This window comes from Oryx dammah, unplaced genomic scaffold (assembly GCF_014754425.2).
Source record: "Oryx dammah isolate SB20612 unplaced genomic scaffold, SCBI_Odam_1.1 HiC_scaffold_13, whole genome shotgun sequence".
Classification (NCBI taxonomy): domain Eukaryota; kingdom Metazoa; phylum Chordata; class Mammalia; order Artiodactyla; family Bovidae; genus Oryx; species Oryx dammah.
In genome coordinates, this window is record NW_024070197.1 from 1,921,453 (window position 1) to 1,947,953 (window position 26,501).

At 44.3% G+C, this 26,501-nt stretch overlaps 2 protein-coding genes across 3 annotated transcripts; both read right to left on the minus strand.

The window, feature by feature from the left end:
- Positions 1–388: 388 nt before the first annotated feature.
- Positions 389–16,798, minus strand: ZNF471 (zinc finger protein 471). Its single transcript, XM_040251735.1, is given in 6 exon segments — positions 389–5,102; positions 5,104–6,797; positions 10,525–10,620; positions 12,172–12,298; positions 14,976–15,067; positions 16,712–16,798. Coding segments are annotated over 5 exon segments (2,397 nt in total). The 5' UTR covers positions 15,009–15,067; positions 16,712–16,798; the 3' UTR covers positions 389–4,655.
- A 1,183-nt stretch (positions 16,799–17,981) lies between these two features.
- Positions 17,982–26,419, minus strand: LOC120871822 (zinc finger protein OZF-like). 2 transcript variants are annotated; one of them, XM_040251803.1, is made up of 5 exons: positions 25,891–26,419; positions 25,410–25,513; positions 23,899–24,025; positions 23,508–23,603; positions 17,982–21,111 (listed from the first exon to the last, which is right to left on the minus strand). In XM_040251803.1, exons 2-5 carry the CDS (start codon positions 25,452–25,454, stop codon positions 20,009–20,011), a joined length of 1,371 nt encoding a protein of 456 aa, XP_040107737.1. In that variant the 5' UTR covers positions 25,455–25,513; positions 25,891–26,419; the 3' UTR covers positions 17,982–20,008. The 2 variants fall into 2 exon arrangements, with proteins under 2 accessions (XP_040107737.1, XP_040107736.1); XM_040251802.1 differs by lacking the exons at positions 25,410–25,513; positions 25,891–26,419 and having other exon boundaries at positions 19,779–21,111; positions 23,899–24,468.
- Positions 26,420–26,501: the final 82 nt, after the last annotated feature.

A 26,501-nucleotide genomic window follows, 5' to 3' on the forward strand; every position in this document is an offset into this window, starting at 1 on the left:
ACCCCACTCCAGTACTCTTGCCTGGAGAATCCCATGGACGGAGAAGCCTGGTAGGCTGCGGTCCATGGGGTTGCTGTGAGTCAGACACGACTGAGCGGCTTCACTTTCACTTTTCACTTTCATGCATTGGAGAAGGAAATGGCAACCCACTCCAGTGTTCCTGCCTGGAGAATCCCAGGGATGGGGGAGCCTGGTCGGCTGCCGTCTATGAGGTTGCACAGAGTTGGACACGACTGAAGCGACTTAGCAACAGCAGCAGCAGCACAACTGAGAAATATTTTTCAGCAATTTTTTTTTTTTTGGAGCTAAACAAATCACAATGAGGTTTAAATAATCATAAGGGATTCTTTATAATAAATCTTATGCCCCCTAAATAAATTAATATTTAAAAAAAAAAAAACGATTTAGAGAAAAAAAAGATTAAAAATAGCTTATGCCCAAACTGTGTAAAATGGTAACATCCACCTGCCTGTCTAAGCACACAGAGGGTCTCGGATGACAATGAATAAAAGCAAGCTGGAAAACCATTCCATGCGGTACCATTTGGGTAGAAAGGAGCATTATATAACTTCTTAGACTATTTATGCATATAAACAAATATCCACATAAACATTTGCTTATTATACATGCATAGAATATTATGGAAAGATACGAGGCAACTGCTCTGAGTGGTTGCCTCGAGGGAGAGGAGCTTGCTGACTGCTGGGAAGGAGAATATAGAGGTAAGATGATTCCTTTTCTTCTTTATAAATTATGTGTGTGCGTGTGCACTCAGTTGCATCTGACTGTAACCCCATGGACTGTAGCCCTCCAGGCGCGTGTCCAGGGGATTCTCCAAGCAAGAACACTGGCGTGGGTTGCCATTTCATCCTCCAGGAGATCTTCCTGTTCAGTGAGTGGAATGTGAGTCTCTTTCGTCTCCCGCAGTGGCAGGTGACGTCTTCCTCACCAGCTGAGCCACCAGGAAGCCCTTATAAACTACAGATCGTATGAGTTACTTAGAATAATCTTGCGGCGATCTTGCTGTGTGATTAGACCTTGTGTGTGTGTTCGTCTCAGTTGTGTCCAACTCTTTGCGACCCCATAGGCTGTAGCCCACCAGGCTCCTCTGTCCATGGAATTCTCCAGGCAAGAATACTGGAGCGGCTTGCCATTCTCTTCTCCAGGGCATCTTCCCAACCCAGGAATCGAACCCTGGTCTCCTGAGCTAGACCTTGTAGTCCTCCGTAGATCCTGCTAATGCAGATGGTCTGCACTAGTGATTGGCATGTTCCATCCTTCCTTGTAGCCACACCGAGCCAGCCCTTCCCACACCACCCCAGGCTTGGCTGTGGGGCCTGCTTTGACCAGCGGAACCAGAAGCAAGCTTGGTGCTATGCCCATGTCTCCCTACTGTAAGTCCCGGCTCCGGCCTTGAGGGCTCACCGAGCAAGACGGGAGTCAGCTGAGCCGTTCTGGAGCACCCGCCCACAGCCGATCACGGGAACATAGCTGAGCCCTTCGCGTGTTACAGTGGGGTTTGAGTGGCGCTGCCCCCGCCAGAGTACGCCAAGAATAAGGGTGCCGTGACTTCCCCCCCTTCTTTCATGGGCCCTGATTGGCCCTCTGTCCCCATGGCATTCAGGCGTCTCCCCACACAGCCTTGGAAGCCTCTGGGGCTGGGAAGTGCAGTGACAGGCCTGACCTGTGCGGGACTCTCTCGGTTCTGCCTGCGGCTGCGCCCGCCTCCCAGCTGCTGAAGCCCCCTCGCCCTCCCACTGATCAGTGCCGGCGCTCCCCGAGGGGTGAGCACCTTTCCTCTTCACACCTCCCTCCCAGGGACACACACATCCTGTCCTGCTTCCTGCTTTTTTTTTTTTTCCTGGGCTGTTGCAGTCCATGGGGTCACAGAGTCAGACCTGACTTAGCGACTGAACAATAAAAGCTATAAGAAGTCTTTCAGTTATGTTACACGAATGACTTGTGTTCTACTTCATGCCTTAAAGCAAAAAAGTTTATTGAGAAATAAGTCCTTTTACCCTCTTGCTTTCTGTTACCCAGTTCCGCTCTGAACAGGCATCATACATACTCCATGGACTGGCACCTTCTGTCCTCTTAATGCATCCAAGGAAAGAGCCATCCAGACCTCAGCTGACGAGCTTTCTGTTGCCTGTTACTCTCATGGCACAAAATAGGATTAGGTGCCTTATACTGCTCTGCTCCAATTCACCCAGTAACCACACTTTAATTATAATTCCACACTTTCTAAGAATCTTTGGCCTGAAACCCACTCAGTGCTAACCAATTTCCATGCTGGTTAGTTTTCCCTGATAGACAGCAAAAGAACTTAATCTTATTTTAAAATGAGAACAAAATGGTGGTGGGGGGACAACCTGGAAAGAACATGAAACATTTTAGCTCTAGGAAGCAGAGCAGCGGGAACTCAGGAGGCATCTTAAAAGCTGTGGCCAAGAGATGATTCATATTCAGCTCCCACCTGAGTCCCGAGGAGAGAGTGTCTGACTGGACTAATGTGAGCTGTGTACAAGCTGGTGACGCAAAGAAAACCCCAGGGAATGACATCAGAGCAGCCCAACCAACAGGGAAGGAGTCTGTGCATGCATGGTTTCGATTTGCATTGCAGACAAAACCAGCATAGTTCACATTAACTTTAAAGAGTATGTACTTGTAACTATGCCCTATTACACAGTTACGAAAATTACATTCTCAATAAACTACAAGGCACAGTGTTGTGAGTATAGAGATCTTCCTCATTCTTTTCCGTTATTGCATAATAATCTTCTGAACTGATTTTCCAAAATTAACTAATCAATTTACTACTGCTGGATACTTAAGCTGTTCCAAGTTTTTAAAAATTCTGTGGTAAATGTACGTCTATATTTTTGTGCCTGTGCTTTTTGAGAAGGTAACTCCCTAGAATTGCAGCAGTGATTAATTACACTTTATATGTTGATATACAATACCATGTTAGTGTTAGTGTGCTAGTCAGTCATGTCTGCTGCTTTGTGACCCCATGGACTGCAGCCCACCGGGCTCCTCTGTCCATGGGATTCTCCAGGCAAGAATACTGGAGTGGGTAGCCATTCCCATATTGCCTTCTAAAATGGCTTTCTACCTCTTTACCCTCCCAACGTATAAAAATGTGTCACATCTGCAACAGTACTGGCTATTACCCATAATGTCTGTGCTGGTTTGTGCTGGTGGTGAGAACTTTTAAAATTTCCATTTATCTGATCATTAGTGCAATTAAGATTTTCCTTGACTGTTTTCTTCAGAGTGGCTGTCATACTGTGTATCTTATCTGATTTTGTCAGACTGTGTCTCTTACTTGCTGCTTTACAACAGCATTTCTTAACTTTTTGTATTGTATTGGGGTATAGCCAATTAACAATCTTATGATAGTTTCAGGTGGACAGCAAAGGGACTCAGCCATAGGTATACATGTATCCATTCTCCCCTGAACTCCCCTCCCATCCAGGCTGCCACAGAAAGCAACAGCACTTTTTATAAGGACTATATCCTTTGTGATATATATATAAAATATCAGTCATGTGTCTTTTCACTTTGCATACGGTGTCTCATACCATGGAAGAGTTTAAATTTTTTACATGGTCCTACCTAACACTGTCCCTCTTCATAACTTCTGGACTCTGTGTCCTGCTTACTAAAGCCTACCTGAACTCAAGTGGATAGAAATATTCTACATTCTCTTCTCAGAAATTTAATATTGTGTTTCCTATTATATCTTTATATGGAATGAACTTCTCTGTAAGGGGTGAAATGTGGATCTGACTTTATTTCCAGCTGGATAATTGTCAAGCACCATTTAAGTAATGGTGAAAAATACTTTTACAAGTAACTAAATTCATGGGGACACAATCATTTTTCAAAAATTTCCTTGTGATGCTTTCCTATTTACCATTCTACATTGATTTTCAGAACAAAATTGTCAGTGGAAAATTATCCTAAAAGAATTGTGACTGGAACTGACCAAATGTACAGACATGTTTACAGTACTAAAAGTTCCTTCTAGAAACGTGGATCTCCATTTATTCATAACCTCTGTTCTCCTTAACAGAGGTTAGAAGTACTCCAAAATAGTCCATTTCAATTATTTTTTTCTGTACTCTAGAACAGCTTAATTATGAGTCCTTGAAGGTTCAGCATTAATCTGTGAAACCAGGTGTCTTAAAAAAGGGCTAGACTATTCAAGTTCTCTGCTTCTTCCATTTTAAATATTAGGAATTTTTACTTTTTGCCTTTACTAAATACAGTCTTGCATTATTCCCAGTTATTTTCTAATTCTTTTGTTCCAGTATTATCCAGAGTTCTAGATACTTCCTAAAACATACTCTATGTATTAGGTCATGTTGAATTTTCTCACCAACAAAGGAATACAGTCATATATGTGGTGGTATAAAGCTTTAAACGTGTTAATGTTTAAGCTTTAACACATGCTAATCCTCATCATTCACATTAAGTTTCAGTTTTAAAAACTGTTATGATCTCCGAGTACATATACTGTCTTCCAGAGTTCACTGCTTAAAAACAGCTTTCAAGCAGACTCTGAAGGATACTAAGCTATCATTATAGAGCATTTAGTCTGGGTCAGGCACTATGCTAAGCACTTGGTATGCATCAAGTAGTTTAAATTTTCACACCAAGGGTTTTAAGAGAGTCATATAATTACATTTACATTTGAACAGACCACTGTGGAAGTAGTGTGCAGAATGAACTTGGAGGAGACAAAAGAGGATGCAGAGGGACCAGTGTTTAGACAATTGGAATAGTCCAGATGAGATGACTTTGTTTTGGATTAGGGCAATGAGGACGGAAAGACGTGGATGAATTCCAGAAATACTCAGCAGACACATCGCCAGGACTTGGTGACGCAGGGGGTGGGGAAGAGCTAAGGGCTCGAGATGGCGCTGTAGCATGGATTTTATGATGATGAGCGAGGTGCACACTCTGTCTGAAGACTTGTCCGCATTCTTTCCATTCGTAAGATCTCTCTCCAGTGTGGATTCTTCTGTGTAGATTAAGGTGTCCAATCTGGCTGAAGGTTTTCCTACACTCCTTACACTGATACGGTTTTTCTCCAGAATGAATTCTCTGATGAGCAGTAAGCGACTGTCGGTGGCTAAAGGCTTTACCGCATGCATTACATTCGTAAGGTTTCTCCCCTGTGTGACATCTCTGATGACAAGTAAGTGATGATTTTGTTCTGAATGCCTTCTCACATTCAACACATGCATAGGGCTTCTGGCCTGTGTGAAGTCTCAGGTGCTGAGCACGGGATGAGCTGTCGCTAAAGGCCTTCCCACACTCAGTACATTCATAGGGCTTCTCTCCTGTGTGAACTCTCTGGTGTTGGCTAAGGCGGGCAGCCTGGCTGAAGGCTTTCCCACACTCAGTACAGCCGTAAGGTTTCTCTCCAGTGTGGATCCTACGGTGCTGTGCCAGGTGCGCCCTCTGGCTGAAGGCTTTCCCGCACTCCTTACACTCATAAGGTTTCTCTCCAGTGTGGATTCTCTGATGAGTAGCCAGCTGTGAGCTGATGCTAAAAGCTTTTCCGCATTCCTTACAGTCATAGGGTTTTTCTCCAGTATGGATCCTCAGATGGCTAGCAAGGTGTATGCTCTGCCTGAAGGCTTTTCCACATTCTCTGCATTGGTAAGGCTTCTCTCCAGAATGCACTCTTTGGTGCTGGGTGAGTGAGGCATGATGGCTAAAGGCTTTCCCACAGATGTCACACTCATATGGTTTCTCTCCTGTGTGAATTCTCTGATGGACAGTCAGGGATGAGCCGTAGCTGAAGGTTTTCCCACACACGTTACATCTGTAGGGTTTCTCTCCAGTATGAATTCTCCTGTGCTGAATAAGTCCTATGTGATCGCTGAAGGCCTTGCCACAGTCAGTGCAGTCAAAGGGTTTCTCCCCAGTGTGGTAATATCTCCAGTGGCGGATAAGCGATGTGTTCTGCCTGAAAGCTTTCCCACATTCAATACATTCGTAGGGTCTTTTGCCGGTGTGACACCTCTGATGTCGGGCAAAGGAGGAGCCATCACTGAAGGCCTTGCCACATTCCTTACATGTATAAGGCTTCTCCCCAGTATGGATTCTCTGATGCTGAGCAAGGTGTGCAGGCTGGCTGAAGGCTTTTCTACACTCCTTACATTTATATGGTTTTTCTCCAGTATGAATTCTTTGATGTTGAATAAGATGTACATTTTGGCTGAAGGCTTTCCTACATTCCTTACATTCAAAGAGTTTCTCTCCAGTGTGTATTCTGTGGTGCTGGACAAGGTGTTGACTCTGGTTGAAGGCCTTCCCACAGTCCTTACACTCATATGGTTTCTCTCCAGTATGAATTCTCTGATGAACAGTAAGAGATGAGCTCTGGGTGAAGGTTTTCTCACATTGATTACATTTAAAAAATTTCTTTCCTGCATAGACTTTCTTGTGTTTTAATACCATGGAATTTTTTGGAAAGTTTTTTTTATCTGACTTGTGATTATTATAAATATTCTCTTCTATACTGTGTAGAGGAACAAATTTCTCAGGTTTGTTACATCTGTGGTCTATTTCCACAGTGAGGGTTTCTTTAGGAGTGCTTCTTTCTTGCCTGATAAATGTCTCTTGGCTTAACAACCGCCTCTCAAAAAGATCTTCACATTTCCAATTTTCTCCAAAAGTAGGACACTCACGTTCATAGCTTGCAATTCTCTCCATTAACATATCATCACATACAAACTGCTTCAGAGGTAATTCTTGTGTCTCATGTGTAGATTCCCAATCTGAAAGATTCAAAAAACCAAATGTTTCCTTAATCATGGGCTATAACAAAGGAAACATTTAACACAGAAAAAGTGATTTGAAAATAATGAACTCCACAAAATATATTATGCAGAGGTATTTCAACTGAAAAAAATATGTAAGCAGACCCCAGAGAATGAGAGCTCATAGAAGAACATGGAAATGGTGATTCCAAAAATTAAATGTAGGATAACAAAGTCCTGAAGGTGTAGGTTGCAATGGTAGTAATATTTTATGCCTGTATTAACGTAACAGACTATACATGAAATTCTCTTCCTCTATTCTCTCCCTCTTCTAGGAGACTTGCATTTACAGCCAGGCTAATTTTCTTAAAAAACTAATACTACCACTTATCTCTGCCACTCAAAAATCTCTGTAGATTCCCTGAAACCACAAATACGTTATGCTTTGTGACTTCTCTTGGAGTTTAGGCAAAATCCTAGAATCATCTCTTCATAATCAGAAAATAGCATTCCCTTAAGCCATTTCCATGTATTTTAGTAAAGTAAATGCTCTTCATTTCTCATAGACCCCTGAATTTCAGAGTGGATATTAAGGGATTTTTCCATTCATCATCTTTCTTTCACCAGCCTAGGAAAACTACCACATCTTAATAGGGTTCTGCCATGTGTCTTTCTGTAGAAACTAGTCTTACAGAGACATGTAGGTTGGTGTCACTGTTACTAATTAAATTCTTATTTGCCACCTTTCTTGCCTTGTGAGATAGAATAGAAGCTTTCAGGAAGAAATAAATGAGCCTTGTATACTACTACTAAGTCACTTAATGTGTATCACAGGAACTCAGGCACAAGTAAGAAATTCTTGACAAATCTATAAAGAAGAAATGTGTATAGAAGAGGTGACACTGAGAGAAAACTTTAGGGAAGTGGTGATATCAAGAAATATAATAATATTATGGACTAATCCAATGCTCCCTAAATAGTTTTCTACTACATGTCAAGCATGGGGAACACTAAAGTAATTAAAGACAGTTGTTCTAGAGAAGTACAGAAAGCTATGAGGAAGACAAGAGCAACAAAGCAAGTAATTTGAGAAGAAAATATAATATATAAAAAATGAATCCATGTGGTAAAAAAGTGAAACTAGTATAAAAGTTCAGAGATGGGAGGGATCAAATCTACCAAAGCAATTAAGAAATACTGAGATATTAACAAGCTTCCTCCCCAGGTCATTCACGGTATCAGGAACACCCAAACTTCAATAATTCTAGAACTGGGTCCATGAGAACTCAAGAAACCAATTCCGCATGGTTTTTCTTACATAGATGGACTCAGGGGAGCAATCCTAGAAGGAGAAAAGCAGGTAGATGACAGCGTCATCTGCTCCTCCCTCAAATTTACTTTGTTGTTGTGTGAAGGCTGTCTTCATTTCCAGCCTCCCGTGGAGAGCCGTGGTTGCCCCTTACCTTTTTGGCTTTTCTCAACATGGATGCCAAGCTGTCTTAATCACTGAATAATACCTAAAGCCATACTGTCACTCAGTGTCCCATCACATTTACAACAGGCTTCTTTATCCCCTTTCCCTCTTCCTGTATCTGTTCTTCACGTGCACAGTTATTACCTCTCATCAGGAAAGTTCCTCTTTCTGTTTTCCTCTTTAGGCTGACAGTAGCTTCCTACATAACCAAACTATAAAGCGTGTCTAAACCAAGCTTACTTCCCTTCTAATATTTGGGGGATCCTAGAAGTACAGGGTCCACAGCATCCCCAGATGTAAAGATCAAACACTGTCACACAAGTGAAAGGAGAATTTCATAAAGGCATAATATCATATGTGACCCCAACATTCCCTTGTCTGTGTGAAATTCAGGTTCAGAGGGGGAGGCAAAAAATAAGCACACACCCCCAAAACAAAGTAATTATGGGCTCTCCAGAGTGTTACAAAGAAACAGTGGCTTCATAGATTGTACTTGGGTTGGAATAGGGAAATGTTCATTATATGAAGTGGTTAGGAAGGTGTCCAATAAGATGATTTCTGAGCTCTGGCCTGAGAGCCAGGCATAGACAGAAAGCCAAGAGAAGAGCATTCTAGGCAGAGAAAACAGGAAAAACAAAAGCCTGAGTGAGAAAGAGCTTGAGAGTTCAGAAACGGCGACCTATGGGATAGAGCGGTGCTTTTCAACTGTACATCAAGCACTTGTTGAAAATGATAATCCTAAGACACTGCCTATGATCCAGAGGGAATCAGACTTGGAACTCAGACTGCCTCTAACCTCATCTGGTCTCTCACGGCTTAGAGACTCAGGATGTGGGAATACCTGTAACACATATGGAACATACCTTGATACCTTGCATCATGAAGAAAACTCTGGGCTAAAGTAGAGTGAAAAAGCTAAAACATAATGGAAGATAAGGCTAGAAAATTAAGAAGGAGCTGGTAGGATCTGGATTTTTCCTATTTGCGACAGGAAAGCAAAAACTGATTTTGCAGGGTATGTTATAATTTGCATGCAGCATCTAATTTTGGAGTTAAGATTTAAAAAACAGAGAAGTTTATGTTAACTCAGTATGTCAAAAGGAAAGAGGAGGATGGAAAGGAGCTGGATAAAGATTTTTGCAAAATGAGTTTTTAGAAGAGAGTCAAGATTGTCGGGAGAAATAACAATCTGATATGCCAGTGATACCACTGTAATGGCAGAAAGTGAAAAAACTTAAGATCATGGCATCCAGTCCCATCATTTCATGGCAAATAGAAGGGGGAAAAGTGGAAACAGTGACAGATTTTATTTTCTTGGACTCCAAAATCACTGCAGACTGTGACTGCAGCCATGAAATTAAAAGACACTTGCTTTTGGGAAGGAAAGTTATGCTAAACATAGACAGCATATTAAAAGGCAGAGACATCACTTTGCTGATTAAGGTCTGTATAATCCAAGCTATTGTTTTTCCAGTAGTCATGTTTGGATGTGAGAGCTGGACCATAAAGAAAGCTGAGGGCCGAAGAATTGATGCTTTTGAACTGTGGTATTGGAGAAGACTTGAGAGTCCCTTGGACTGCAAGGAGATCCAACCAGTCCATCCTAAATGAAATCAATCCTGAATATTCAATGGAAGGATTGATGCTGAAGCTGAAGCTCCAATTCTTTGGCCACCTGATGCAAAGAGCCAACTCATTGGAAAAGACCCTGATGCTGGGAAAGATTGAAGGCAAAGGGGGAAGGGGGCAGCAGAGGATGAGATGGTTGGATGGCATCACTCAGTGCCCGTGAATGGATCCAGCTCTAGGAGACTGAAGGACAGGGGAAGCTGGCATGCTATAGTCCAGGGGTCAGAGTCAGAAAAGACTGAGCAACTGCAAAACAAGCAGAAGAGAAGAGATCTGGGGAGCTCACGCTAAGAAGTCAACTTTCAGTCTCCTCCCAGGTTTGGAAGGCTTGAGAAGAGTTTCTTTTTTTTTTTTTCTTTTAATTAATTTGATTGAAGGATAATTACTTGACAATATTCTGATGGGTTTTTGCCATATATCAACATGAACTGGCCACAGGTATACATGTGTCCCCCTCATCCCATACCCCGCTCCCACCCCTCTCCCTACCCTAGCCCTCTGGGCTGTCCCAGAGCACCAGCTTTGAGTGCCCTTCTTTGAGAAGAGTTTCTAAGAAGCATAAGAAAGGAGGAAAGATCACCTGTGCAAATGGCTGAGCCACTGCCTAGAAAGGACTCCCCTCTCTGGTTCTCCCACACTCACCTGGGAATGGGCTTCTCATCTCATTCTCCATCATCATCCAGGGCTCTTTCCCTTGCTCCAATAAGGAGATGACATATGGCTTAGAGATACATAGTCCTGCATACAGAAAAAGGTATGAAAATTGGTCATGTTTTGGACATTTCAGCTGGTCCCTTAATTCTGGTGGAATGACATGATAGAAATGAATAATTCAAGGAGTGACAGACGATATAAAGCTTCTGGCATAGTTTAGTGGGGCTGCCAACAGTCAATCCTATAAAAGTGGAATCATTTTCTAAGAGACTGGAGGCAGAAATTCAGCCCAGCATTTTTAGATCACTGGACAGCAGTAAGTCAGGTAATATAAAGGACCCCTAGAGACGGTCTGGAGATGGCTGGATGGCATCACCGACTCGATGGACATGGGTTTGGGTAGACTCCGGGAGTTGGTGATGGACAGGGAGGCCTGGCGTGCTGTGATTCATGGGGTCGCAAAGAGTTGGACATGACTGAGCGACTGAACTGAACTGAGAGACAGTTTGGAGTTTAACTGTCTGATTAAAAAACGAAATCAATATTCTTCAAGGGAATGTAACAGAATCCTAAAACTCTATAATGTAGTATTTATAGTGTCCAGGAAAAAATCTAATTACTCCCTAAAAAGTGGAAAAAGTGAATCATACTCAGAAAAAAAGGCATTAATGGAGACCCAACCTGTGACAACACAGATGCTGGAATCAGTAAACTAGGATTTTAAAACAGCTGTTATATCTATATTCAAGAATATAAAGGAAAATATGCTTGTAATACTCTTGGCAGCAAAATAGAAATTATAAAAAAGAACCAAGTAAAAAGTCTAGAATTGAAAAATACAGTATCTGAAATTTAAAAATTCACTAGATGGGCTTAACAAGACATTGAAGAGGACAAAGAAAGCGGCAGTGAACTTGAAAATGAATCAACAGAAATTATCTAAGCTGACAGATAAAAAAGATTTTTAAAAGGGAACACATCCTTAGTTACCTAAGGCACAATATCCAAGATTCTAACATGTGTGCAACTGGAATCCCAGAAGGAGAAGAGAGAGTAGAAAAAAATTAAGTAACGATCAAACATTTCTCAAATTTGGTGAAAGACATACATTTAGTTTCACAACATTTAGTGAACCACAAGCAAGCAGGATAAAAGGGGCCTCTAGACAAGGGAAAGCTAAACTAGCCAATGAGGGGGCCCTAGGGATGAAAAGGGTGTTAGTTTCCCTAAGAACATCTAAAGCAATTTTCAGCTTGTGCCTCACTAGTTCACCTTCTGCAAGTTAATAAAAATATACAGATTTTAAAGCAATATTCTGAATTCCTAACGACCCGGCTCTATTCTTGGTGAACTCTGTTACGCTGGTAACACTACTACAGGACAGAGGAAACAGGCCAGCACAGGAGACCAGTGCGAGTCGCAGCATGCCCTGTGTTCCCAACTGGCTAAAAGGCACGCTCACAAAATATCTGACACACACCCAAATCACTGACTCAGCCTGAGACGTTCACCAGTTCCTGAACATCCTCTTCATTTCCCAGATTCAATTCTGATCGACACACAACAAATTAAAAAAAAAAAGTACAGAGTCCCTCAGGGTAATTCTGAATTATACAGAGGGGGAAAGATCCTCACCCAGTGAGTTCAGGCTCTGATAGTTCTCCAGCGTCACACTCCTGTACAGACTTCTCTGAGCAGGGCTCAGCCACTGCCATTCCTCCTGGGAGAAGCCTACTGCCACATCCTTGAATGTCACCAGGCCCTGAAACAACACCAAGACCCTCTGGATCAAGCAACGCTCGTGTCCACACGGGACTTCAAGCTTAGGCATTAAGTTGGCCCTGCATTATGTGAGAAAAGCCCTTTGAGGAAACAAACCTTAAACATATAATATTAAATAGTTCTTACGGAAGTTGCTAAATTGTATTGTATACAATGGTGCGAACCCATTTCTCTTGTGTGTGTGAGTGTGTGTGCTCAGCTATGTCTGACTCTTTGCCACTCCATGGACTACAGCCGACCAGGCTCCTCTGTCCATGGGAGTTTTCAGGCCTGGGGAAATATGGACAGATGGCCACAGGGCAGTAAACAAGGGCTTCAAGGAAGGATGTGTATCTATGGTTGAACCTTCAAAAACAACAAAAGAGAACATTTAAGTTGATATTATGGAAATGGTACTCTATGGGATCCTAGTGCTTTAAGGAGAAGAGGCATTGAACTGACATGGCTGGGGCTTTTTTTTGTTGACACAATAAAAAATATATTTAGAGTGCAGTGTTTTTGTTTTTGTTTTTTTGGGGAGGGGGGCTTGCTGAGCCTCATGGCTTGTGGGATCTTAGTTTCCTAACCAGGGACTGAACCCAGTCCCAGTAGTGAAAGCACTAACCACTGGAATGCTAGGGAATTCCCCTAGAATGCAACTGTTTTTTAATGCTGTACCATTAAGAATTAATTAGCATGTCATGCCACAGTCAGTGACCCGAACAGCAACATGAGAAAGCACCCAGTGCAGGACTTCAACACATCCAACTTGGGTACTAAATTTGAGTACAACAAGCCAGTATATATTTAGACAATATCAAAATGAATCCAAAAATAGTTATTTTCAGTTTCTTAAAGACAATGCCCAGTTATAATCACCAGCAGATTAAGACAATTTTCTTTTTTTTGGTCAATTTTGAGAGATTCGCGGGTGTTTTTCTTTTGAATTGAGATATAGTTGACAAACAATATTATATAAGTTTCAGGTATACAATATAGTGTTCACAATTTTTAAAGGTTATACTCCATTTATAGTTATTATAAAATATTGGCTATATTTACCTGTGTTCTACAATATATCCTTGTAGCTTATGTTATACATAATAGCTTATAGCTCTCAATTCCTTACCCCTATCTTGTCTCCTCCTTCCCCCTAGTAACCACTACTTTGATTTCTATATCTGTGAGAGTTGTGAGAAAATTTTTAAAGTGTTACGGGCATTTTCATCTTCACATTTATTTCCAATGAAAATACTGAAAGTCTTTGTAATGCTCAGTGTTGTCATTTACCACAGCATGGATGGGACTAGAGGGCATTATCTAAGTGAAATAAGTCATACAAAGACAGACAAATGCTGTATGGTCTCACTTAACTGCGGCATCTAAAAAAACAAAACAGAAACTGATTTTGGATAGATACAGAGCTAGAACTGGTAGCTGCCAGTGGAGAGGGGAGTGCAGCATGGAAAAGCGGAACAAAAAGGAGTGACTTAGAGTGCGGAGACCTGGTAGTACTGCCTCAACTAGGCGCTCCAGGTACAGTAATAAAGCACCTTGATAGTATGAACCCTCGATGTATGACACACGATGAAAACGGAACTCTGTGATCCTCCTTCTAAAAATACGTTAGTCCAGTCGAATCAGAGGAAAAAACACCAGATTTCAGAGATGTTCTGCAAAATCACCTGAGAACCTCTCAAAACTGACAAGGTTTTCAAAAAGAAGGAAAGTATGAGAAACTGTCACGTACAAGGAGACAGAACTACTAAACGTCATGTGCCCTGGACAGGACCCTGGTACAGAAAAAGGACATTGAGTAAAAGCGAAGGAAATGTGGACAAAGCGTGGACTTAGTAAGAATCTACCAATGCTGGCTCATGAAGGACTGCCCTGGTAGCCCTGCTGGTAGAGAATCCGCCTGCAGTGCAGGAGATCCTGGTTCAGTTCCTGGGGCAGGAAGTTCCCCTGGAGAAGGGACAGGCTGCCCACGCCAGTATTCTTGGGCTTCCCTGGTGGTTCAGCTGGTAAAGAATCTACCTGCAATATGGAGACCTGGGTTTGATCCCTGGGACGGGAAGATCCCCTGGAGGAGCGCATGGCAACCCACTCCAGTATCCTTGCCTGGAGAACCCCCTGGACAGAGGAGCCTGGTGGGCTACAGTCCATGGGGTCACAGAGAGTCAGACACGACTGAGCGACTAAGCATAGCACACACCAAACTTAATGTAAGATGCTAGAAACTGGGGAAGCGGAGTGTGATGCATATGCATGCTCCCTGCTGTCTGCAAATTTTCTATTATAAAAAAGAAGTTTATTTGTAAAAAAGTAAGGGGAGTGCTCTCTGGGAGAGGTGGGAACCAGGCCCTTAGATAAGACTGTTGTTGCTCTCATTCAGATGCTGTTGTGTCCAGCTCTTTGCCACTCCATGGACTGCAGCACACCAGGCCTCCCTGTCTTCACTGTCTCCTGGAGTTTTGCTCAAACTCATGTCCATTGAATAGATGATGCTATTAACCATCTCATCCTCTGCTGCCCCCTTCTCCTTTTGCCTTCAATCTTTCCCAGCCTCAGGGTCTTTCCCAAAGACTGGTAATCAAGGGATTTTCATAAAGAAAACAGCTTTATTAAGTCCTAAACAGTAAGACTGCCTTTCGAGGAAGAGAAATGAAATAACTAACCTGGGGTATGGCTTTCACTAGTTCAACGGTCATTTCCACCTTCTTTTCCTGGCTTCTCTCTTGGAGAACAGCACTGTCCTGGGAGGGTAAGGCTGGAAGAAGGAAAAGGAGAGTGAGAAGATGAGGGCCTCTCTGCACTCCCAGGGTCAGCAGCGTAAAAATTCTGTCTTCCCCGTCCTCCCAGCCTTCTTTGGTTTCACTGCCCACATAACCAAGAGATTACAGGCAACCAATGGTGATTGAGGGGTCTAATTTATAACTCTTTCTCTCAAGCTCGAGGTCCTAAATTTGATCTCTTCTAAAAGTTGCATTCCCATTCTTTGGTCTTACTATGAATAAAACTAATGAGATGTGCTAGATACTCTGCATACATTATCTTCTTTCACTTTATTTTAAAAAATAATCCCATGAAACTGTTGCTTTCTCTATAGGTAAGGGTGGACTCTTCCCTTCCCACATCTCCGCTTCATGCTTTGATACAGTCTACAGTTTGAAAATCTGACTCCTGAATGCCATCAGGGGACAGGGTTATCCTCCTCCTCCTGCCAAACCTTTGCTTTCCTCCATGACAATGGATCCTTTAGCACCCAATTCTACCACCTTTCCTCTCATCTCGGTCCTCAACCCTTTGGTTTCCCCTCCTTTCTGTCACCCAGAACTAAGGGTGTCCCCTGCTCCAATCAGGAGCTCCAGGTACCCCACCTCTTGCTTCTCAGTGGAACTCTTGGGACAAGAATTCTACCCCAGGATTCTTATCCTGGCAATACACAATTCCATAAATCAACATGTACAAGGCGGCCACAGTTATCAACCTTCCAAGCAGTCCCCCCCAAACCACCACAGTCACACAGGCGCTGTTACAACCGCAAACGGTGATACAGAGACACTAACACCAGGTCTCACATACCCCTGATCACAGGAAGGACAGTCACAAGCACCCAGTGGAGGGCACATCGCTGCAGTCACACCACCGCCTCAGAGAGCTCATGTGCACACACCCAACTCCAACCTCGGTCTCTCACACAGCCACGGCCCCTCATCTCTGCCTCACTCACGCACACTCCACGACCTCACAGCGGCTGTATTTGCAAACCTCGGAGGGGCGAACCACGGTTCAGTCTCTCGCCTACCCACTTTGGTCTCAACACATTAGTTTTCCACTCTCTCTCTCACACACACAGTCTCGGTCGCGCACGTAGATACACAACACTGCCATCGCTACCTCTAACACTCGCACACACAACACACCGGTCTCCCTCACACGCGGACACACAGGCACTGTCACACGACCTCACACGCCGGACACACCAATACGCTCGCGGTCTCTCTCACACACACACACACACACACACCACCCCCCTTCTGCACGGTCTCTCAGCCTCTCCCGGGGCCCCCCGCGCTGGCTGACCTCTCACACGCCCGTTTCGAACACACACCAGCACACCCCGGTCGCGCGCTCTGGCCGTTCACAGCCCAGTCCTGCCTCTCGCACTCGCACACCCCGATCCGGCCGCCCCGAACGCCGATCCCGGGCCGAACCGCTGCCTCGGCGCACCCGCGCGGGCCTCTGGGAAATGTAGTCCGCCGGGCAGCGACCGCGCAGCGGCGCCCAGGCCGGGGCTCCACGGCCGGGCTCAGAGCCCCCCGCCTCGGCGGCCCTGCCTGGCCCTCGGGCGCGGACACCAGACCACCCTGACCAACCCACGAGCCTCCCCCTGGAAGCCAGCCGCCCTCACCCGAAGGACTTCGGCAGCCGACGCCCGGGAGACCAGCGCACAGGCGCCGAACCTCCCCAGGTGGGCGAGCAGTCAGGCGCGAGGGGCGGAGACAGGGCGTGGCTTAGCCGAGGGGGCGTGTTCTTAGGCTGTTGAGACGGAGAGGCGGAACCTTAGCGTCGGAGCGGGAGTGCCTGCGCACGTACGTGATTACGTCAGAGGGCGGGGCCCAGGGTATCAGAGGCGTGACTACGCCGGAAGGGCGGGGCCAGAGGGTTCAGGGCCGTGGCGCGGCTGGATGCGAGTGTACGCAGGCGCGGAGAATGAGAACTTCCCCCCTCCCCTCTCCTGGAAACCAGAAGCGTCCGTAGTTACGGGAACGGACAGTCCTCTGTGACCTCTGGTGTGCACCTGTGATGTTCCGCTGTCTGTGTCCGTATGACCACGGTGTCGCTCGAGTGCGGTCCTTTGAGCCTGCCCATGGGAGCGTGATTTTCTTTCTGTGTTAAGTTTTGGGACCGTGAGATCAGTGAGGGAACCCCTGCTGGAATGACTTGTTATTACACCAAATTAGTACATTTCTCACTTGCAGAATGGAAATGTCGTTATCACTCTTCAGAAAGTATTTTCTTTGGAACCTGCACTGGTGTTGAACCCCATTCTGCTCCTGATCACAGTGGAAATGGCCCATGGTATGAGATACTAAGAAAATAGTAAAAACTTAGTAGCTGACTTGGAAATTGAAGCAAATAAGGAAAAGCTGCTGCTGCTGCCGCTAAGTCGCTTCAGTCATGTCCGACTGTGCGACCCCATAGGCGGCAACCCACCAGGCTCCGCCGTCTCTGGGATTCTCCAGGCAAGAACACTGGAGTGGGTTGCCATTGCCTTCTCCGAGAGGAAAAGCCTAAAGGAAATCAATTCTCAATATTCATTAGAAGGACTGATGCTGAAGCTCCAATATTGTGGCCACTTGATGCAAAGAGCCAACTCATTAGAAAGGGCCCTGATGCTGGGAAAGATTGACAGCAGGAGAAGGGCATGACAGAGGACGAGATGGTTGGAGGTCATCACTGACTCAATGGATATGAGTTTGAGCAAGCTCCTGGAGATGGTGAAGGACAGGGAAGCCTGGTGTGGTGCAGTCCATTGGGTCTAAAGAGTTGGACACGACTAAGCGACTGAACAACAACAAATGAAAAGCCATTCAGGGGGATACAGCAGAGAAAGAACCCACAAAACTCCCCACCCTCTAAGATCTTACTTACAAATGAATGGAAACAAACCACAAGAGAATGAGTAAAATAGTGTATTGAATGTGAGAAAGGCTGTGGAGAAATAGAAAACAGGGAAGAGGAATAGAGAAGAGAAAATGAGAATATTTACTGTTGAAAAATGAACAGTCAGGGCACTGAAGTCTTTAATCTTCATACAGCTTTTCATCCTGAATTTCAATGTCGGCTCATTTAGGAGTAACTCCTTACATGGAATCTACTGTTATATTCTCAGTGGTAAAGAATCCGCCTGCCTAAGGAGATGTGGGTTTGATCCCTGGGTTGGGAAGATCCCCTGAAGGAGGAAATGACAACCCACTCCAGTATTCTTGCATGGGAAATCCCACAGGAGGAGGAAGCTGGCAGCTACAGTCCATGGGGTTGAAAAAGAATTGGACATGACTTAAGAGGCTAAACAACAATGGGTATGTATTTTTCTTCTTTACACTGGTGCATGCATTTTATAAATGCTTTTATATATGCACTGAAAAGAAAAAAAATCCTGTGTGCTCAGTTTAGGAATATCCCCTAACATCTATTAATATGATACCCCTTATATCCATCCTAGTGCTATTCCTTTGTGTCAGCCTCTTGATTCTTGTTCAAAGGTGATAGGTGCAGTGATGAGATCGATAAAATACAGCAGCTGTAGGAGGAAGTGTGGGAGGAAACTCAGGAAAGCCCACTGGTTGGGTAATTCGAAGCTAAATCTGTGACCAGATCTGGGCACCATTTTTCAGATGTAAAGTATTAAGTCATGGCCGTTTGTTTTTTCACACTTTGCAACATTCAAGCCCCACCCTGCCCCTTGCTAAAGATGTGAACTTGGTGGCATATGTGTCTCTCCCAGCAGGACAGAAGCAAAAGCCAAGAGGTGATCTCTTGGCCTCATCTTTGGCTGTCAGGACACCTGCATTGTAAACTTGGTTTCAGGGCATTAAATGTGAGGGTACACAGACTCAGGGCCAGTAAAGTCATTTGTGCAGTGCTGCTGTTCATTAGTGATGGCAGCAGAGTAGGATTCAGGCAGGAGTAGGCGGCTAGAGTTCTCCAGATTGCAGGATAATGGTTTCATGTTCTGCTTTTAACTTGCTTTGCTTCCGCCCTGTCTTTAGTTATTCCATCCAAAGAGCTCTTTAAAAAATTGTTTTAATTGGAGTAGAGTTGACTTACAATATTGTGTTGGTTTCAGGTATACAGCAAGGTGATTCACTCTTCTTCAGATTCATTTCCCAGTGTTGTTCAGTCACTAAGTTGTGTTCCACTTTTTGAGACCCCATGGACTACAGCACACCAGGCTCCTCTGTCCTTCACTATTTCCGGGAGTTTGCTCAAATTCATGTCCATTGAGTCAGTGATACTATTCAACCATCTCATCCTCTGCTGCCCCCTTCTCCTCCTGCCCTCAATCTTTCCAGGTATCAGGGTCTTTTCCAAGGTATCAGCTTTTTGCATCAGGTGGCCAAAGTACTGGAGCTTCAGCATCAGTCCTTCCAGTGAGTATTTGAGGTTGATTTCCTGTAGGATTGACTGGTTTGATCTCCTTGCAGTCCAAGGGACTCTCAAGAGTCTTCTCCAACACCAGAATTAGAAAGCATCAATTCATCAATGCTCCGGCTTTCCCGGTGGTTCAGACAGTAAAGAATCTGTCTGCAATGCAGGAAACCCAGGTGTGATCCCTGGGTTGGGAAGATCCCCTGGAGAAGGGAATAGCTACCCAATCCAGTATTCTTGCCTGGGGAAGACCACAGACCGAGGACAGAATTCCATGGGCAGCCTTCTTTATGGTCCAAGTCTCACATCCGTACACAACTACTGGAGAAACCATAGCTGTATTTCCTTTGTAGCTTATTACAAAACATTGAGTATAGTTCCCTGTGCTATACATAGGTCCTGGTTCATTATCTGTTTTTCAGTGAGCTCCTGAGACCTTGAGAATAAGCTGCTTTTCTAAGAGTCAGAGTCAACTGAGGCTGCTTGTTTTCAAGATCTTGACTGATGGTTAGGTAACTGGAATAGTAACAGTTTCAAGTCTAGTTGGCTTTGGTCAGGATTCTCCCGTATGAATTTGCTGATGCCGACTAAGGTGTGACCTGCACCTGAAAGACTTCCCACACTGGTGGCAACTGTAGGGCTTTTCCCCAGTATGAATCCTCTTATGTTGGCAGAGTGAGGAGGAAGTGCTGAAGGCCTTCCCACACGCATCGCATCTGAAGGGCTTCACTCCACTGTGAGTCCTGCCATGCGTCACCAGGGAGGAGTGATTGTTGAAGGTTTTCCGGCACACCTGACATTCATAGGGTCTCTCTCCTGTGTGACTCCGCCTGTGGACCGTGAAATGGGACCTGCAGGTGAAGGCCCGGCCGCATTCCTGACACGCGTAGGGCTTCTCGCCAGTGTGGGTCCTCTGGTGCTGAGTGAGCTGCACGAGGCGGCAGAAGGCCTTTGGGCAGTCCTCACATTGATAGGGCTTCTCTCCGGTGTGGGTCCTCTGGTGCTCCGTCAGGGAAGAGAGACGGATGAAGGACTTGGTGCACTTGCTGCATCGGTAGGGCTTGTCTTCAGAGTGGACCTTCTGGTGTCTGAGGAGCTGGGCGCTCTGTGTGAAGGCTCTGCCACAGGCCTTGCACTTGAAGGGTTTTTCTCCGCTGTGGATTCTCTGGTGGTCCGCAAGGGCGGAGGGGCGGCTGAAGGCCTTCCCACACTCGCTGCAGCCATGGAACTTCTCTCCGGTGTGGACGATCTGGTGCTGGGTGAGGTGTGTCACCTGGCTGAAGGCCCGTGTGCACTGCCCGCAGGTGTAGGGCCTCTCGCCCGTGTGGGTGCGCTGGTGTTGGGCGAGGTGGGCCTTCTGGTTGAAGGCTTTGCTGCACTTGCTGCACTGATAGGGTCTCTCTCCTGTGTGGATCCTCTGATGCTGGATGAGAGTTGATCGACGACGGAAGGATTTCCCACACTCGAAGCACTGGTAGCATTTCTCTTCCTTCTTCATCTTCTGATGGATGATGAGGTATGCCCTGGTGCTGGAGGCTTTTTCATATTCTCTATACGTGCTGCTCGTTTTTTTCATCACTCTTTCATGATGGTATGTTTCTCCTTTTATCCTCTTCCTTAAAGACAATTCCTTGCTCTTCTGTGTTGACTCATTCTCTGAAAACAAACATATAAACACATTAATATAAATAAATGTACATATCCCCACTGTTAAGAAAAAGGTTCTAGTATTTAAGGATATATGTACAAGGACATTTATTGTCATACTCTACTAACAGAAAAAGCTAGAAACAAATACCCGTTTATCCTTATTTTTAATTTAAAAAAATTTTTTTATTGTGGAAAAATACACAAAACATAAAATTTACCATTTTAACCAATTTTAAGGGTACAATTCAGTGGCATTAAATTCATGCCAATGTTGTGCAAGCTTATTATCCTTAATTTGAAATGCATTTTAAGTTTTAAATTTAAAAAACTGAAGTATAGTTGATTAATAAATATCCATTGAAATATTAAATTATTTAATTTAATCTCTCATGAATGGAATTAGTGCCCTTCTAAAAGGGACCCCTTCCACCACATGAGGGCACAGTGAGAAGATGGTCATCTGTGAACCAGGAAATGGCCCTGCCAGACACTGAATCTGCAGGCACCTTCATCTCCAGAACTGTGAGACATAAAGATCTGTAGTTTAAGCCACCTGGTCTGCGGTGTTTATGTTATAGCAGCTCAGACAGACTAAGACAAACATTAAGGGCTGACATGGCCCAGACCGCCCACAAGAGCTGGGTACTGTCCACCCCACCAGTTCTCAGCTGGGGCATTCCCAGCGGCAGTCTTCCATGAGATGCAAGAAGTGCACCCAAGACTTGGCTTGAAAAGGTCTAGACGCTACAGGTTAGCGGCACACACAAGTGGCCAGACCCCTGCACCATCCCCCACAGATGTGTTTATCTCTGGCCCCTCTGGTGTGTGTGCAGTAACCACTGTGTTTGAAATTATCCAATCTTGGTTCCTACTTTGCCAAGGTATCTAAGAACATCCCTTTTTAAAAACTGGAGCATAGTTGACTTACAATGTGTTAGTTTCAGGTGTACAGCAAAGTGACTAGATTATACATACATATGTATACATCTATATTCTTTTTAAATTTCCTTTTATATCCATGATAGATTATAAGATATTGAATACATATAGTTCCCCGTGCTATGCAGTAAATCCTTGTTGCTTATCTATTGTATACATAGTCATTTGTGTCTGTGATTTCCATACTCCTCATTTATCCCTGCCCCCACCTTCCCCTTTGGTAACCATGTTTATTTCTGTTAGTCCATTTCTGTTCTGTAAATAAGTTCTTTGTATCATTTTTTTTTTAGATTCCACATATAAGTGATATCATATAGTACCTGTCTTTCTTTGTCTGATTTACTTCACTTAGTATGATCATCTTAGTATGATACTCTCAACCATCTATATTGCTGCAAATGGCATTGTTTCATTCTTTTTATGTCTGAGTAATATCCTACTGTATATGTATACCACATCTTTATCCATTCATCTGTCCACAGACATTAAGGTTGTTTCTACGTCTTCAATATTGTAAATGGTGCTGAAGTGAACACTGAGGTTGCATGTATCTTTTCAAATTAGAAATCTCTCCAGCTATATGCCCAAGAATAGCATCACTGGATGACACAGCAACTTTATTTTTAGTTTTTTAAGGAATTTCTATACTGTTCTCTTCCAAGTCTGAGTGAACTCCGGGAGTTGGTGATGGACAGGGAGGCCTGGCGTGCTGCGATTCATGGGGTCGCAGAGTCGGACACAACTGCGCAACTGAACTGAACTGAACTGATATTGTTTTCTATAGTGGCTGGATCAGTTTACATTCCCACCAACAGTGTAGGAGGGTTCCCTTTTCTCCACACTCTCTCCAGCATTTGTTTTGTAGACTTTTTGATGATGGTGATTCTAACCCGTGTGAAGTAATACGTCATTGTAGTTTTGACTTACATTTCTCTAATAATTAGAAATGTTGAGCAGCTTTTCATGTGCCTGTTCTAAGAACATCTCTTACTTCCCCTTGTTAAATAGTAAATTCCTTGATGGGCTCTAGTCTCTTACAAAATTCCCTTTCTTGGCCAGAACTAGAGATTGAATATGTTTGTTAATGGAACAGTTCTTGGATGGATACATTTATTCAATTTATCAGAGGTGAGAGTGAGAATTTTTTGGATACATAAAGAAAACACAAGTTTTGAGATATCTTTCTGAGGAAACAGTCTTATGAAATGAATGAAGGATAAAGTGGTGAAAAACAATCCAAAGAGTAAAGGTGGAGAGCTGATCACAAACTTACATTTGGAGTCAATTATTTAAAAAGGTGGGTGAGTAGAATAGTGAATGGCGATGAGAGGTGGACCCACTGGGGACCTCAGACCAGAGGCCCTCTGAAGGAAGATGCCCAAACACCTTAAAACTGTGGTCATCTCAGAAGGCAGCTGGCCTTCTGCACGTACATCCTTCCCTCAGCTTGGTCCCAGACTCACCTGCTCCTGGAGCTCCTACATCCTCCTCCCTCATCACCCAGGGCTGTGGGCCTTGCTCCAGTAGGAAGGCTATGTTGGGCTCAGCAACAGATATGCCTTTGGAAAGAGAAAGAAATGGCAGTTGGTCATGCAGTTATTATCCAAGAATTCACCCCCTACCACGGAATCAGGATCAAAGTCCTTATAAGAATGGGCAGAAAAACAAAAGAACGGCCAGACGAGACTTGAAGGTTTCCGGAAGGACAGTAAGGAGGAAGTTGTCCATTCCTAACTACGCTCTTTATGGGACATGGAACAAAAAGTAAAGGTCACTGTAGGTTCCCAGAGATTTCCAAAAGGGGAGGAAGATAGAGCAGAAGGCAGATGTGAACTAAGGGCTGCATGCACTTACCCAGCCAGACCAGGTTCTGGTAAGTCTCCAACATCACAGCTGTGTACAGTTCTCTCTGAGCAGGGTCCAGGAATCCCCACTCTTCTTGGGAAAAGTCGATGGCCACATCTTGGAATGTCAGTGATTGCTGAAAGGGCAAACACTTTCTTACCCACAAGTCCTGAGGGAGAGGGAAGTCTTGGCTGAAAAATAGCAGGTGGTGCATAGGCATTGTGGTGCGTACTGGAGGATCCAGGGTTTGTAGTTGTTGTTGTTGTTTTTTGCCAAATACAGATACATATTATAGATAGTGAAAAACTACTCTTTGGGTAAGAAAAATTATCCTGTATTATCAACTAAAATGTTAAAACTGGTCGTGGACCCCGTTTGAGGAAAGCATTCCAGGAACTTATTTGGAAAACAAGGATTTTTGAAGAAAGCATGAACCACTGTGCCTCTACACTGAGTTTGTAGCCTGTGGTTCTAATCAACAGATCCTGGCCTCCAGCGGCAACATCCAACAGGATCTCCAGTCTCTAGCCAGCAGTGCTCATGTCAGACTGGCCCCACATCTTCACTGGCAGGAAGCAGTTCTTTAACCTACTGTTTCTCCTGCCAAGTAGGGATTTTGTACACGTTGGTGGTGTTTGTGGACTGACAAACACTGCTGAGTTTGTCTAAAGTCTGAAGACAAGGGAAGACTGTCAGCAACCCAGGACCTCAGTTCAGTCCTGAATGCGTTTTTCCTCCAACTGTAGCCCAAAGCTTTACGTATGTCTTCCTGTCCCTACAGAGTTTACTAAATGTGTAAATATATGTAGATGGAATTTTACCACCCTCTAGATTCTCTAATTGTTTAATATATTCTATAATGTCTAAAACATCACATCCTTAAAGTCATTTGTCCATTTGTTTCCATTTGTCCATTTATCTTAACATTAAAAAAAAAATCTGAATACAAGGTCAGCATATAATTATGCTCAGTATTTAATGGCGAAATTTACATGTAAGTACAATGAAATGTGAAAACTGTATACTTTTCGCTCAGTCATGTCCGACTCTTTGCGAGTCGTCCATGGGATTTTCCAGGCAAGAGTGCTGGAGTGGGTGGCCATTTCCTTCTCCAGGGGATCTTCCCGACCCAGGAATCAAACCCAGGTCTCCCGCAGTGCAGGCAGACGCTTTACTGTCTGAGCCACCAGGGAAGCAAGTTAAAAAAACTGGATTATAGGTTTCTCTTTTGATAAGTACATTTGAACTGAAGTATATTTCATAATTTACCAGAATCCTGGAAAACATATTTGTTTAAATATGTGTTTGTGTGAAATGGAAACTGTTCTCTAACTAGTAAGGAAAAGAAAATCTCACTTCTTTTAAAATTTGTCCTTGGATGTGGGATTAAAGCTCAGGGCACTTGATAACAGCAGTATTTATGAGGATTTCTGTTTTACTAGATGACTTTATTCTCTAGGGTTAGGGTTAATCTTTATTCTTTAGGGTCTCATTGTAACAAAAAACAAACTGTAACTCACCTGTGATGTGCCTTCCAGAGGTCCAGTGGCCGTGCTCCCCTTCATGAGGCACCTTTCTTGAAGAACAGAGTCCTACGAATGTGGAGCTGAGGAGATGGAAGGAACTATCAAAAAAAAAAAAAAAGGCATCAAATTTGTGTCATTCTCTCTTATCTAAAGTCGCTTCAGTCGTGTCCGACTCTGACCCCATAGACGGCAGCCCACCAGGCTCCCCCGTCCCTGGGGGTCTCCAGGCAAGAACACTGCGGTGGGTTGCCATTTCCTTCTCCAATGCATGAAAGTGAAAAGTCAAAGTGAAGTCGCTCAGTCGTGTCCAACTCCCAGCGACCTCATGGACTGCAGCCCACCCCAGGCTCCTCCGTCCATGCGATTTTCCAGGCAAGAGCACTGGAGTGGGCTGCCATTGCCTTCTCCTTATCTACCCCACCCCCACCCCCACCCCCGTAAAACATCAAAACAGAGTAGTGCCCAATTACAACACCTTTTTTGAGATTTACTGGTTCTCCAAGTTGTGAGAGATTCTAGTGCAATGTCTCTGTTCCTCAAAATGGTCACTGGTGAAAATGACTAACCACAGTTACTGTGCTGAGGGCTTTATATGTATTTCCTTCACACTCCGTCATGGCTGAGGCAGCCATTCCCGTCTAAATGTCTCTCCCTGAAAGTGCATGAGTGGGAAAACTGGTCAAATTAGAAAAAGGCCAATAGATGGGTTCACAGTATCTTGATTTCTTAAAATGGAAGTATACCTGACTTACCACATTGTGTTAATTTCAAGTGTACAACACTGATTCAGTTTTAGTTTCATATATTCGTCTTCTTCAGGTTTTCTCCCTTATTGTTGTATAAAAATTTAAACGAATAGTCACACAGCCTTTCTAGAGCTCAGAAGAGTCCTCAACAAACACCCACAGAAACCGTGAGGCAAACCCCATAACCACACGGAGAACAACCGTGCAGGGGACAGGGCGCCAGACAGACCAAGGCGGACCCCCAGGTGCACACGCCCGCGGCGAGCACTCCCGGCCCAGCCTCCCACTCGCCCTGCGCGGACGCCTTACCGACTGCCCCTCAGCGCTTCCGCGCCTCCCC